The 16,244-nt window shown below is 35.6% G+C and overlaps 1 protein-coding gene across 4 annotated transcripts in view; it reads right to left on the bottom strand.

Annotated features, from left to right (window-relative positions):
• Positions 1 to 16,244, bottom strand: part of TTC39B (tetratricopeptide repeat domain 39B) — a 159,744-nt gene that overhangs the window by 20,880 nt on the left and 122,620 nt on the right. For all 4 annotated transcript variants that reach the window (XM_019664447.1, XM_019664445.1, XM_019664446.1 and 1 more), the window contains exons 7-14: positions 15,916 to 15,980; positions 9,868 to 9,973; positions 9,430 to 9,495; positions 6,505 to 6,613; positions 5,860 to 5,927; positions 5,710 to 5,769; positions 4,094 to 4,255; positions 3,370 to 3,461 (exon numbers count right to left, since the gene is read on the bottom strand). In XM_019664447.1, coding sequence (XP_019519992.1) covers positions 3,370 to 3,461; positions 4,094 to 4,255; positions 5,710 to 5,769; positions 5,860 to 5,927; positions 6,505 to 6,613; positions 9,430 to 9,495; positions 9,868 to 9,973; positions 15,916 to 15,980 — 728 coding nt within the window. The remainder of the gene's footprint in view (positions 1 to 3,369; positions 3,462 to 4,093; positions 4,256 to 5,709; positions 5,770 to 5,859; positions 5,928 to 6,504; positions 6,614 to 9,429; positions 9,496 to 9,867; positions 9,974 to 15,915; positions 15,981 to 16,244) is intronic.

The raw sequence follows: 16,244 nt of genomic DNA, 5'->3' as shown, positions 1-16,244 counted from the left end.
CTGTCCATTAAGATGTAACTTGAGAAAATGTTTCCCAAGCATACGTGATTTTGTAAATAATCAGCTAAGGACAGGCACCATGTTTACAAACTTCCTCTCACAATTCTAAGAAATTCCAATTATGACATTCACAAGCACATAAAATGAGAGTAGGATGGGGAGACTCCATGTTCCTAGAGCACTTCCTGACACATAAATTTGTAAATGCATCAAACGCGTTGCAGAGAATTCAGGAAAACATCACTGAAAGAAAGGAAGACAAAACGAGAAAAAAATATTCCAATATGAGGACAAAATTCTATTAGGTTATTTCTGGGCACCATTTGGGGATATGGGTTTTAACCTAGAATACTCCGGTTTTGAAGTTCATTAACATCAGTGGAAGAGGCAGTGGAGATGTGAGGTGAGGCTGAGGGAAGGGGTCAGAAACATGCACTGGACATGAAACCTCATGGTTTAATGGTCACAGAGTACGTATGAAGACAACATTCATTTTGGAGACTCTCCTGTCATTATTCCAACAAATTAGACGCTATCATATGGCAGACCTGAAGCTTTCGCCTGCAAGATTGGTCACATGTTTCGAACAAATTGTTTTGATATGGAAAAAAATTATTCTGAAGTGGAGGAAACAGGAAGAAGATTTAAAAGATTTCAATGTATCTTAATATTCCATTACCTTCCATTAGTTACTGTTTATGTGAAATGAAAAAAATGCATTTTATCAGTAAAAAGTAGCATGTATCATACCATGGCTTCTACTAATGTGGATGCTACAGTTAGTAACCATGGTCCTGCATTTTAAAAGAGCTTTTAAAAAGGAGACGAAAAAATCACCCTGGTCATACCTTCAAATTTGTTGTGATGAGTCTGAGGGTTCAGCTACGATACCCTCTCTCTCATAATGTGGCAATACAATTTAATATTTATTCCATTTAAGTGGTTTTGTCATCAATTACGTTTGAGGAATGCAGAGTCGCTTCTCCATGCCGTAACTCCGTCATCTCCAGTAGTCATCTCCTCCTTTCTACAACCACCTGCCCCTTTATCCCCTGTAACTTTTCTACATCAAAGCATACATTCAAGCACACCACCCTTTGAACACCGTTCTCCTCATTCTAATCCAGCTGTCTCATGAGACTTTCAGGGCACCTTCAGCTTTCTCCCAATCTAGGCGCCTTCTTCGTTCTCCCTGTTCTTCCATAGCCCTGCTTAGGTGCCCTGTCCTATACTCCAGCACGTTCAGGCCTATGTCCTAAACTCCTGTGTCCACTGGCGAGTCGCTGCACTCATGTGGCAAAAACCAAGCCCTGGGTGAAGCTCACTACCCACCTTCCCTGCACCCACACTGAGAGTAGACTGGTATCCCTATAAATCCATCAGCTCTGACCTCCAATGGGCCCTTGTATTGCCTGCCATTATCCCTACCATGTCTCTCAACACTTCACTGCCCCACTCTCCGCAGCAATGATTTCAAACATTCTCCATCCTCCTCGGGCCTCCAGCCCAACCCCTTCTCTTTCACTTTAAACAGAAGACCCTGCCTCCCACTTCATAAAGAAAAACAGAAACTATGAGGGAGAAAGTCCTCAATCTCATACTGCCACAGATAAGCGCAGCACCTATTCTGTACTCCTTCCCTCCCGACACAAAAGAGGACCTGGTCCTTCTTCTAGATAAATCCGTTCCTGCCATCAGTGCTTTGGATTCTATCTTCTTGTCTTCTCAGGAAACTGACAAATATTAATTACCCATTTTCCAATCATATGTGCAACTTTTATTTCTCAACTGGATCCTTTTCAGTGGTTTCTCTCTCATTAAAATACTCTGTGATATTACATCTCCCTCCATCTCTCTCTCCCCCCCCCCCACCCACCCCACCTCCCCTTCATAGTTAAAGTTACCCAGGAATGTATTTATGCTCAACTCACATTCACTCTTTAGCCAACCCCAATCTGGTTTCCAGCTCCATTCTATTACCTTATCAGCTCCTGCTAGGGTTACCAATGATCTCTGTGTTACAAAATACACACTTTGCCTTATTTTGAAATGGAATTCTGTGTTCTGTGGGACATATTTTGAGTAATCCTTGACATTTCTTTTCCTTTGACCTGTATATTAAAAAATGTAGCATCATGTCCATCAAATATGGGCTTTAGTTCTTTAAATGTGCAGTACTCTTTCCTGCAACAGGGTCCTTTCACATGCTGTTCCCTTGGTGTAAAATGGCATGATGACAACTCCAAAATACCTCAGAAGCTCCTACTCTACCTTAGACCTCATCTCTACCATCATTCCCTTCATGCTTTTATACATAGTACCTCTTCCCCCATTAGGGGATGAGGGGACAAGTGGGTAGTGTTGATGATGCAAGTATCATTGGTGTCTGACTTGCTAATTGGTGGTCCCAATCCCTGACAGGAGGAAAAACACCAGGTTTGCTAGGGGAGACTGGAAATGGTGAGTTTAAAATGCTTTGCCATATCCAAGTGAAGGCAGATATAGGGGTCTGGAGCTCAGTCATGAGGTCTGAACTACAGATTTAAGTTTGGCTTGGATGAGATTCCCTAAGGTGGAGGCTCTAAGACTGACCTTTGAAATAAAAAGTATCAATATTTAGTAACTAGATAAAATAGGATAAGCCTATAAAGATACTAAGAGTGATGAGAGATGTATGAGGAAAAAAATCAGTCACATAGTGTAATTTTGCATTTATTTGTGTGATTATTTCACTGATGTCTATTTTCACTACAAGGTTATATACGCATAAGGTCCAAGAGGACAGAAGCCACGCCTACTTATTCAGCACCCAACACAGTACCCTTCACACAGTAGGTGCTCAACAAAAGGGTTACGGATGGATGGATGGATGGATGGATGGACAGATGGAAGGACAGACAGACGGATGGATGGATACTGGTCTAACCAAAGCTAAACAGATTACTTCACAGCAGAGCTTCTCAGAATCTTTGCACACTAATGAAAACTTAAGGATACGTTATACTGTGTTTCTTAAGTTTACCTGATTACAAAATGCCTTTAATTCACAGCAACAGTTATCATCTTTTGCTAACAATACCATTTTAGGAAACTGTTCAAAAGGCAGCAGCAAAGCCCCAATAACAAAACAAAAATAATGTGTTCTCAAGATTCCCAATCACACCAGCATATCTGCAAAATCCTGCTAAGATGACGACATTTTGGCTCTTGGCTAACTGTATTTTTTAAGAGTTTTTGTATCAAATGCATAGCTAAATTAAAGAAATACGTGAGTGAAGCATGGAGGAGCACAAGGGAAAAAAAAGAGACGTATTTGTGTGCTCCTCTATACATTCAGGGTCTTGGTTATGGAAATAGTGTCTTGCTTACCTGAATAACGTTACCACATTCTCTTTAGTTGCTGCGGCATCTTCCTCTGGAAGCATACTCAAAATAGCAGCTTTTAAGAACACATATGTGGCCTTGAGGAAATGAAGAAAAGCATCTAGTTATAGAACATCCCTAGATACATGACATTTCTACCTTGCAATCAGAAATGACCTACAAACCTTCCAAATACGGTATTTCAGAGGCATCAAAGAAATACATGGAAATGAAGTTTTATATTGCCTATTGCAAATGAGATGAAGACTTTTCACCTAATTTTGACCATTTTCCTATTATACATCTATAGCGTTCATGGGTGAGAAAATGGACAAAATGAACAAGAGATCATTATCTCATTCCTCCCAACTTCTCACAAATAATCAGCATTAATGTACATTATTATAAAAAACTGTCATAAGGGTATTGGAAGGTCTACGAAAAATTATCAAAACTATTGATATTGAATAACTTTTAATGTATATTAAGTGCAGTTCCTCTTCAGAGGTAAGGTCTCTTTTGCAAAGGACTCTGGATGGTTTTTAAAGCATGTCGTGCTCAGGACCATGGTTTTAAACAACAGGCACCAAATGTACATTTCCTCTTCAACGGATCTCAAAGCTGAGAAAACCGTGTCCATACCATACTATTAAATAAACAGACCCTAATGCAAATCATTCCGTACACTTAGGAGCAAACCGATGACATTAATAAAAGCACTGTACTTTACCTTGGACCATTTACTCTCTTTGCAAAGCAGATCTGAATAGTAATATGCCTTCATCCAGTTTTGTTGGAATACATGAATCCACATCAGCTCCCAATAACAGAGATGGTGAAACTGTTTCCATTCTTCTTGAACTGAAATGCATTTTCGAAATACCTCTTGTGCCTATAAGTCAATTGCATAAAGCTGATCATCCAGATATTACACAAGGAAATAACCTAATGGAAAAATACATAAAACACTTTGTACAAAAAGAAAAAATCACCACTTAGTAAACCACTAAATACGACAATATGGTCTTTCCTTACATGCAATGATGCAGTTAAGTTCTGCTTCTTAACTTTGTGAAGGGGCCATGAAACTTTATAATATGGGAACAGGGATGTTCCCTCCTAAATAAGATATAAAATGTAGAAGTCCTTTAAGAAAACACTGACAATAAAAGCCGGAACTTCCACAGGGAAAAATATACCTTAAACGAAATTAAAGGTAATGGACAAACTGGGAGAAGGTATCACCACATACATAACTACCAGAGGATTAACCCCTATCATAAAACAATTTTATAAAATCCTTAAGAAAAAGACAAACAACTCAATAGGAAAATCATCAAAGATATGAATAAGCAAATTAGAGAAAAAGATACACAAGTAACAGATATACATATGAAGAAATTTGTAAACTGAAAAAATGTAAATTTTAAAATTAGGTTATCATTGTTTGGCCATGACATTTGGAAAAAAAGCCAGATAGATAATGTCCAAAGTTGGCAAAAAAAACCCCAAACCACTGGAAACAAGTATTCTCATATCTTTACAGAGTTTAAATGGAAGAGCCTTAAGTTAGGAGGGCAAGTTGGCTGAGTGTATCAAAATACAAACATCTTTGACCCGGAAATCCTAATGATCAGAATCTGTCTGATATAACTACCTCTATGCACAGAAATATACACATAATGATGTTTACAATAGCACTGTTTATAGTAACCAAATATCTATCAATAGTGGACTGCTTTAATGAGTGTAGTACATCCATTCCATGGAATGAAATCTGGCCATCAAAAAAAATGAGGGGGATTTGAATACACTGACCTGGAAAGAAATCCAAGATATATTGTAAGTAGAAAAACAAAACAAAACAAAAAATTAAAGAAAAATACATTTATCTTTGACCCAATTTGTATAAAGAAAATTGTTGAGTATAATTACATAAAAGGTTCTTGATCTTGTTCTTTAAGAGAATTAGTGAATAATTTCCTTTGATGGAGAGCATACATGTAGTACAGTGGAGTTGTATCTTATGCAGGGGCTAGATTCAAAGGTCAATATGTAATACAGAAATTGATTATAGTTGAGCTTTTTGGAAAATCCCTTAAATTGTCGACCTGTATTTTGTAGATTCTACCCTGAACTGCCTCTTTACTTTATGTACACTATAATCAGTAATCTACTACATATAACAAAATGCACACACAAAATTAAATTTTGACTTTTTCATTACATAGCTTTTTTGTTGTTTATGCCTAGTGCATAGAGCCAAATTTCCTTATTTTGAATGAGTGTGTGATGCACCTCCACCATACGGACAACTCCCCAAATGACTCCCCCCAAATAAATTACCTTTTCCACATTCCCTTTCAGCAGCTCTATTCGGGCATGATAAAACAACATGAGTGAGCCCTGTGGAGAAAGGAAGAGAAGAGGCTGTTCAATGCTCAACCCTGGTTGACTGATTATGGTTGAAACATACACTTGAAATTCCAAACGTACATCTGGAAACTGCTGGAGGAAGGGCGCGAGGAGGCCCTCTGCTTCCACAAGATTCACCTCCCCCGTACCTAGAAAGTGAACAGGAAAAGCCTCAGACTTCATGAAGCATGGTAGATACTTATAATTAACTCTCTAAATTTCATTAAAATACAGCAAAGCCCTCTTCATGGAAAAGAAGAAAACTGTTATTTTGTCCTTTTTACCTTTGAAAAATAAAATAGGACAAGTCTCATCTACGACTTTAGTTTAAGAAAGCTCTAGGACAGACTAATTCTTAGGCATGGAGGGAACTGTCTTTGGTTCTTAATTGGAGTTTCTGGTTTTAACAGCAATATTAACTTATTTTAGCACAAAATTTAATTTAAAAAGAAATCTAATATGAAGATGCTAAAATAGATCAACATCAACAAGTTTTATAGAATTCCTTTAGCTGAGAACAGATTTAAAAATTCAATGAAAGAAACCCTCCACCACCCTCTGCCAAATATCACTATGACAAATGACACATTTTCCATCTTTACTCAAAAATAAATAAATTAATAAATAAACAGATATAGACTACTAACTCTTACTGATTTTTCTAAATTTTACTCAAATAAAAGATAAATCAACTGTCAATGACATAAAATGTAACCCAGTCCTTACCAAGTATTAGGGAGATATAAGTATGGAAAGCTAGTATAGTTAAGCAGCATAGTGGAGACCTCAAGCTTCTTCCAGATGCACCTTCCCGCAACTGAAGGAGGCCCAATTCCTGTGGCAAATAAATGCATCTTAGAATGAGAAGAGCATGATTAAAAAATTATATTTACCATTATAATTAGAACGGCAAAGGTTAAAGACAGAGAGAATCCTAAAAGAAAGAGAAAGGCAACTAGAAACTGGTAAGGGAGCTCCTATAAAACTGTCAGCTGACTTCTCAACAAAAACTTTGCAGGCTTGAAGGGACTGGCATGAAATATTCAACATGATGAAAACCAAGAGCCTACAATCAAGGGTACTCTACCCAGCAAGGCTATCATTTAAAATTGAGGAACAGACGAAGAGCTTCCCAGACAAGAAAAAGCTAAAGGATCACCACCACCAAACCAGTATTACAAGGAACGTTAGAGGGACTTCTTTAAGATGGAAAAAAATAAATAAATAAAAAATATAAATAATAAAATGGCAACAGCTACATATCTATCAACAATTACTTTCAAGGTAAATGAATTAAATGCTCCAATCAAAAGACATAGAAAGGCTGAATGGAGAAGAAAACAAAAACCCTTACATAAGCTACCTATATGAGATGCACTTCAGACTGAAAGACACACACAAGCTGGAGTAGCAATGCTTATACCAGACAAAATAGACTTTAAAACAAAGGCTATAACAAGAGACAAAGAAGGACCCAGAAATCCCACTTCTGGGTATTTATCCGAAGAAAAGCAAAACACTACTTCAAGGGCACATGTGCATCCATATGTTCACTGCAACATTGTTTACAACGGCCAAGATGTGGAGGCAGCCTGGATGTCTGTTGATAAATGGATAAAGAAGAGGTGGTACATGTATACAATGGAACCTTGCTCGGCCATGGAAGGGAATGGGTTCTTGCCATTTGTGGCAGCATGGATGGTCCTGGAGAGTACTGTGCTGAGTGGAGTATATCAGTGCAATCTAACATATGTGGAATCTAAAGAATAAAATAAACACACAACCAAAACAGAAACGAGCTCATAGATACATCAAACATTTTGATGGTTGCCAGATGGAAAGGGGGTTTTTGGGGTGTGGGTGAAAAAAGGGGAAGGAATTAAGAAGTACAAATTGGTTGTTACAAAATAGTCATGAAAATGTCAGGTATAGCATAAGGAATATAGTCAATAATACTGTAATAACTTTGTATGGTGTCAGATGGGTACTAGATCTGTTGGGGTGATAGGTGGGAGGCGTTAGGGAAGCAGGGTGAAAAGGTGAAGGGATTAAGAACTACAAACTGGTAATTACAAAACAGTCATGGGGATGTAAAGTAAAGCATAGAGAATATAGTCAATAATATGGTAATAACTATGTATAGTGTCAGATGAGTACTAGACTAGTCAGGGGGGATCACTTCTTAAATTATATAAATGTCTAACCACTATGCTGCACACCTGAAATTAATATAAAATAATATTGAACGTCAACTGCAGTTGAAAAATTTAAAAGGGGGGAAAAGGTAAAGGGGAATAAGAGGTCCAAATCTCCAGGTATAAAACAAGGAAGTCATGGGGATATAATACACAGCATGGAGAATACAGTTAATAATATTGTGATAGCATAGTATGGAGTCAAGTGGTTGCTGGACTTATGGTGATCACTTCTTTAGGTATATGAATGTTGAATAATTATGGTGTACAACTGAAACTAATGCAATATTTATGTTAGCTATATTTTTAATAAAAAGCTTTAAAAAATAAGTCATGTTTAGACACTTTAAGATGCTAATTCACATATCCCCACCCTTCACAAAGGTGGAGTTTATTTTTCAAGCGCTTAGAATCGTGGTAATTCCTAACAAGAAACAAATGTGACATTTTAAACTGGCATAGGACAATGTCACAAATTCTTTTGTATCAAGTGATTCTAGGGAGAGAAAAAAGCAGGGCTCATTTCATAGAAATGCTGTATTTCTCTGATATAAATATTAATTTATTAAAACATATTGAGGATCTCTGTGGAAGGCACTATGGCGGGTATGCACAAATACGGTTCTGCCTTCAAAGATCTTTCCATCAAAGAGGGAAGACAGTACATGAACACATGATTTTTCAGAATATGGTCAGTGCCATATGGAAGATGAATGGTCTAGGGGAAGAGTAATCATAAAATACAGAGTCCGAGTAGACAGAACATATCATAAAGGGATCACCATAAAGACATTATAGCTTATGAAAAACCTGGATGCTGGAATTGACGGAAAAATTTATAGTTTCTTGTACTTGTTCTCATTCATTCCTCAAAACCTACTCTCCTGACTCACAGGGGCAGCTTTTGCTATAAGGCAACTCTGGAAATAGCACATTGAGTATTACAATTAATAAATGTTATACCTAAAATAACAACTACATAGAGTTACAATGAACAAAACTCATAAAAAACAAATTTACTCACTTGGTTTTATAGTGAAACCTGTCAAACCACAAGGAAACACAAAATACTGCAACAATGCTTGATCCAAGCGAATCATAAAATGATAGACGTGGAAATCTAGCCTAATTTCCTGGTTTTACAGAAAACTCTGGGCTTACAAAAATGTCAAGGAAGCAAATTTGAACCACACAAGAGTACAAAAGGTCAGCAAGCAGCAATATTAGTAAAATAAAAATTTTAATCCCAGAATTTAGGTCACAGGGACAAAAAATTTAAACTTTCCATAGAAACATTGTTTCAACTCCTGAAAAATATGATCAAGGACCTATAGCTCATTATTCTGCTGCAAACAAACTGCCAATAATTGTCATGAGAACATGTTGCATTGCTCTTATAGTCAATAAATAATGTTTTATCTTCACTGTCAAAATTAAGATAAAATAAAATGTGTACCCTATTTCCAGAGAATCCTATAAATTCTAGCAGTCTGATAATCCGTGCTGGTAAAAGGGAGAGCATCTGTAAGAAAAAAAATACAAGTGTACTTATGTGTTAGTGTATCTAACTGTAGATAAATATTAAAATGCAAACAACTTAAAGTTTTAATGATTCAGTCACATGAAAAATTTGAACCAAGTTTTAGTCACTAGGCATGTCACTAGAGTGCTACATGCTTTCTTACTGCACAATCCAACACTACTCTGAGCATGTGCAGGACTTTACAACACATAATGACCAAAGCCCCACACAAGAAAACTGATCCCACTCTTGTCACTTATCAACTAAACCCAGGTAGAGGTTCAGGTTGAGGTTCAAATGCAATATAGAAGGCACTGAAAACCTATGGTTCTTTCACAAAAGTTTCTGGCTGCTTTATAATTATGTACTTACCAAATTAAAGGCCCCTATTCCAAGTTTGACACCCCCTTCAAACTCATAGAAGAACTGTTGCTCCATTTTGTTCTTCTGAATTACATGCAGGATAGAAAGACATTCTCTAGATTGAAGAAAAAATTTATAGCATAAGTTTACTATGACTCTGAAAATTATTAAGTCAAATTTCACATTTACACACTATAAAATAATTATGTCATTATTCCCAAACTACTAGGGAATATTTAAGTGGATCATGCTGTGCCAAGTTTTACTCTTAAGGCTATTGGGTAATAATCATTCAAGAAAATGGCACACCCATTTTTGCACTGTTTATCAGGACCAATCTTTCTGGGTTTAAAAAAAGAGAGGATTTAAACACCAGCAACCATGACTCAGGGGCCATAGAACCACATGCCTGTGACTTCAGCTTCCCAGCAATGTGTTAGACAGGACTTTCTAGCAGTGCTGTTCCTCAGCTGCTATGCACACACTGGTCACCCTACTTTCCACCAAGTAACTGAAATACCACTGACAAAAAGATTTCAATTTTGGTGTGATTGCCATGGTCTCAAACAGACCAAATAAATTAGAGCTTGTCACTAAGAAAGACTGAAAGATGAAAGCAAATTTCATCACGATGGCCTCCTTTGTCCTCTTATCTTTCCCTGTTCCATTCAAGCAAACATTTCTGATTTCTCACTTCAATTTCTTTTCTGTTGTCTTCAATTTCTTGTCTCCCTTTCCCTTCACATCTTCAATGCAAATTAAATCAGAGAAATGCAAATTTAAAAAATGACAGAAATATAAAAATTGGTAATAACCAGGAATTGATAAATTCCTTATTATTAAATTGACAAATATATTTTAAAGGTATTAAGAAATAACCAGATATTATGTATCACTTGCTGTGAAGTAATTATAAAGCATGCACCTTCATTTATGATGTATTTTAGCCAAACGCATTTAACTTGAATCTAGTAATTCTGTAGATCTAACTTACAGTTTACAGGAAATATAAGGGGCTAGAGGAATGCTATGCGCTGCATTATGTCCCCCCACCCAAATTCATATATTGAAGCTCTAACCACCCAATGTGACTGTATTTGGAGACAGGGATTTTAGGAGGTAATTCAGATTAAATGAGATCATAAAGAGAGGGTCTTAATCTGGTAAAATCGATGGCCTTATAAAAAGAGGAAGAGAAAGACATAACTCTCTCTCTGCCATGTAAGGACAAGTGAGAAGGTGCCTGTCTGCAAGCCGAGAAGACAGTCCTCGCCAGAAACTGATCATGTTGGCTCCCTGATCTTGGACTTCCAACCTCCAGAACTAGGAAACAATAAATTTCTGTTGTTTAAGCCACCCGTCTATAGAATTTTGTAATGGCAGCCTGAACTGACTAAGAAAAGAAACAAGCTAAATGAAAACTCACGAAAGCCACCAAACAAATTTGTAGATATTCTGTAGGACAATTAAATTGGGATTTTCAACAACTGTCATAAATATAGAGACTCTTCTAAAATAAAATATATTTAATGGACATAAACACCAGATGCTTTAGATAGATAGTCTTGGGTTGGATCCTGGTACACACGTGCCAGGAATAAAGAAATTTCGGGCCAACTGGGAAAATTTGAAGATGGATTGAGTATTACATGAAGTAAATGACATGAAAATATAAAGATCATTAACTGGAAAAGCTGGTTACAAAAGAATATGTACAGTGTTATCTCATTTTGATTAGAAAATACATAAATCTTTAGATTTGTATAGAAAATATTCTAGAAGAACATATACTGAGGTGTTAACAGCTGTAATCACGGACTGGTAAGCGTATAGAAGGTGTGTGTGTGTGTGTGTGTGTGTGTGTGTGTGTGTGTGTGTGTGTTTTAATATTTGTTCATCTACATTTTCCTGTTTTCTAAAATATATATGCATTGGTGATAATAAAGCATTATTTTAATTTTTAAATGGAAAACCAGGGCTAGCCATGGTAAGAATAAATAGATACATTCACTTACTTCTGGTGGTTATAGTACAGGGGTTGGCACACTATGGGAATAGTCACACCCATTCATTTAGCTATTGTCTATGGCTGCTTACACACTACAGTTGTAGGGTTCAGTAGTTGCGGCAGAGGGCTTATGTCCCAAAAATCTAAAACACTTACTATCTGGTCCTTTAAGAAAAAGTTAGCCAATCCAGTTATTCACAATAATTTTGCATTATATATTTAATATCTTAAACACATGTATACCTTTGACCCAACAAATCCCATTTTATTCAAAGGAAATAGCATGGATACACATAAAACTGTACTATATTACTTATCTACAATGAAAATTTATAAACAAAGTAAATAGGCAACAATAGGAAATTAATTAAGAAGACAGTTGCATGAATTCATACATTTATACATACACATGTGGTACATCCACATAATGGAATACTAAGCAGTCATTAAAAGCCATGATGAATTAAAAAAAATTGAATGACCTAAAATTTTCTAATATGAAATAAAAAAGGGAATTTCAAAATGATACAAAACATATAATTTCAACAGCTGAAACTAATTCTAAAAAATGTGTATTTCATAATAAAAAATAATTTAATAAAAAAATTTTAAAAAACATAATTTCATTATATAAAAAGATAATCATATAGGCTTATTCACATGCATAAAAAACTCAAATGTCAAAATATCAACAGGATGGCAGGAGGTGGATATGATTATTCAGAGTTCTTTTCTTTTTCAATCAAAATGTAAATTCCTATTTGCTGATAATAGATAATTGTTATAATATTTTCAAATGATATGGTAAGAGCATAAGTATTCCTACAAAACCACACCACAGAGAGAGAGTCACTGTTAATAGCCTAGTAAATAATCTTCTAGGTGTTTTTATGCTTTACTAACAATGCAATGTTTGTTTGTTTATTTATTTATTTATTTTTCCTAGCTGAGCCATCCTGCCACCTGTTGGAAGCTCAGCGGCAGCTTAGCTCAGGCCGGGAATTGAACCGGCGACCCTGTTGCTCAGAGCTCACACTCTTGAACGAGCTCTTAACCAACTGAGCCACTCAGCTGGCCTAGAATGCAATCGTTAAAAAACACAAACAGGACCACAGTGTATACTGTTCTATGGGTTATAGTGACAATTTTCCATGAAAATGTATGAAAGCTACCTTATTCTTTAACAAGTGCATATTATTACATTCTATGAAATAATTTACTTAACCAAATTCCTTTTGTTAAATGTTTGTCTCCAAATTTTCCATATTATAAACCACACTGCTCAGAGTATTCTTGTACATTCATCAATTACTTTTCCTACATTAAGTACTATAACTATAGTTATACTATCCTAATCAACCTTAGGATAAATTTTTAGAAAAAGGACTTCTGAGATCAACGGTAATGCACATTCTTAATTTTGATATATGCTGCAAAAATATCTTCCAGAAAAACTCCTACCAAGCTATTAGCATCACATACTGTCATTTGCCTGCAGTCATTCACATCACTTTTCCATTTGTATTTTTTATTATGGTGCGTATTTTTATGTGATGAAAATGTAATGTTTATTTATATGACTGGTCACCTGAAAATATTCCCCAATGCCTAAAATTTATCCAGAAAGTCACAGTCTTACTGGCTTAAAAAGTCAGAGTACAGAATTTCGACTGCCAGAGTGGCTATAGGTAATGGGCAAATTTTCAGATAAAAGAGAATCACATAAGAGAGAAACACCGAAATCAGTATTAAAACTCAAATTCTCAGCAGACCCATGAACTATGTGTGTACTCGGGAGACTCCAAAAGCAGACATAAGCTAGAAGAAATAATGCAACCAGGATTTCAGATGCTGCCTACTACTAAAGAGTAAGTGTTTGGAGTCTAAGTCTATTCAAGTTAGGTGCTTTCCAGAACAAAAATCAGCACTCTTCTGAGATAGATAACAAAACCTAGAGTCTCTACAATGTATCGCTATCTAGTGCACAATTTAAAAATTATTGACATAAGAACAGAAAAATATGAAATATAGTAGTTAAGAGAAAAAGCAGGCAATAGAAACTGACCCTCACAATGGCCCAGATATTGAGATAATATCCAAAGTAGAATATATATATATATATATATATATAGAGAGAGAGAGAGAGAGAGAGAGAGAGAGTCATGAACAGCACCTAGATGACCTATTGAACAAAATCAGGCTGACTAACATGTAATTAGTCTCAGAAGGAGCAGAGTAAGAATGGAGCAGAGAATCCTTTTGTAGTTCATAAGTGTGATGATTGTGTGTTCAGGTTCTTGTGTAAGATGTGCCTCCCTCAAACCTTGTTATGACATTGGCACATTACCGTCTCACGTGAAAATGAAAAAAACAAACAAACAAAAAAAACAATGGAGCAGAAAATAGTATTTGAAGAAATCTGGTCATAAATTTCTCAAAGCCACACCTAAGCACATCATAGTCAAATTGCTGAGAACCAAAGATACAAAAGTGTCTTCAAAGCAGCCAGAAGAAATGACATATTACAAATGAAAGCAATAATACAAATAACAGCTGACTTCTGATCAGAAACAACAGAGGGCAATAAAGTGGATTCACAGTTTTAAAGGGGTAAAATAAGAAGAAAAAAGACCGTTGTAACTCAGAATACTCTACTGAGCAAAAATAGCCTTCAAAAATGAAGGAAAAAATAAAGACATTTTCAGATAAATGAAACAAAGAGATTTGTTGAAAGCAGACACACACTATAAGAAATACTGAAAGGAATTCTTCAGTCTGAATGTATACAAGAATAAATGAAGAACACAAAAAATCATAGATATATGGGTAAATAGAGAAAACTATAATATGACTGTTTAAAGAAAAAGTTTGACACTGCATTGTGGGGTTTATAACACCTAAGTGTACTATCGTAAGAATAGCATAAAGGACAACAGGTGGTAAATGAAACTATACTTTTGCCAAGTTCTTATATTTTATGTGCAATGGTACAATATTAGCTCTAAGTTGACAGTGATAAGAAGTATATTGTAATCACACAGAATAGCCATTTAAAAAATTAAAGATGGCTATAGCTAAGAAAATAGAGGAGTTACACTGGAAAATATATAGTATATTTACTAAAGCAAAAGGAGGCAGGGAAAAAAGGGAGGGGGGACAAATAAGGCAAAGAGAAAAACCAAAATTGTAGTCACAAATGCAAACATAAAGTCATACTGAATAGAAAAGCAAGAGACAACTCTGCACATCTACAAGAAATGTAATTTAAATATGAAAACAAAGATAGGTTTAAAGTAAAAGACTATGTGACATGCAGACACTAATTATAAAAAAAACGAATAGTTATATCACACAAAACTGATTTCAAGACAAAGAATATTGTAAGGAGTTAAGTAGAGACATTTCATAATGATAATAAGGTTAATTTATTATAGAGATAAAATAATTAAAATATATATGAGTCTAACACCAGAGGTTCTAAATATTCAAAGCAAACACTGAGGGTAACTCAAGGGAGAAATAGATGACTCCAAAATCAAAGTTGGAGATTTTAACATTGTGAGTAAATAATAGAACTAGATAAAAATCAAAAGGATACAGAAGATATGAGCAACACTATTGTCCACTTTAATTGAACACTTGATTCACTGTAGAAAATTCTACCGGGCAATGCTGCTCTAGAATCTGAATCAAAGACATACCTGCCATTTTAAATTTATAAATTGATTTTAGAAGAGAGATACTAAGATAACTTAATCAGAAATTACATCAGTACCCTCTTTTTATAGCTATTTTCCCCTTAAAATTGCATTTAAACTTAAATTCTGTTGTCTTATCACATTGAATACATACTCAGTAAGCCCAAATCAAGTGCATTTTTACCAACACCAAATAAAAAACCCAGTCATACTTAATAAGAATTGTGAAGTAAAAAATGGTAGTACATAGTACATGAACCATTTAAAAACCACATGAAGGTGGTCAGAAAGGTACAAACTTCCAGTTATAAGATTAAAAATAAGAAAACCACATCTTAATTATTAACTTACTTATATATTTGATAACTTGTTCTAATTTTCATTCCACCTTTGATGAAGTTGATCATATTTTCATCCTGAAAACAATTCAATTAAAGAATTAGATCATCCAGCAAAAGATTCTTACACTTTCCCCAAAGCTATGTATTGAGTTGTCAGAAAAGTCATGATGCATTTTTGCAATGAAAAACATAGAAGGGCCGGCCGAGTGGCACGTTGGTTAAGAGCTGGCTTGGGACGCCAGAGGGCCCCGGTTCGGATCCCACATATGAGGGCCAGTGATACTGCGGGTTGCCATAAGCTACCGTGTGTAGCTGGCAGCCATCGTGAGTTGCCAGCAG

Source organism: Hipposideros armiger, unplaced genomic scaffold, assembly GCF_001890085.2.
Source record: "Hipposideros armiger isolate ML-2016 unplaced genomic scaffold, ASM189008v1 scaffold_422, whole genome shotgun sequence".
Classification (NCBI taxonomy): Eukaryota; Metazoa; Chordata; class Mammalia; order Chiroptera; family Hipposideridae; genus Hipposideros; species Hipposideros armiger.
This window is presented reverse-complemented; position numbering and strand designations above follow the sequence as displayed.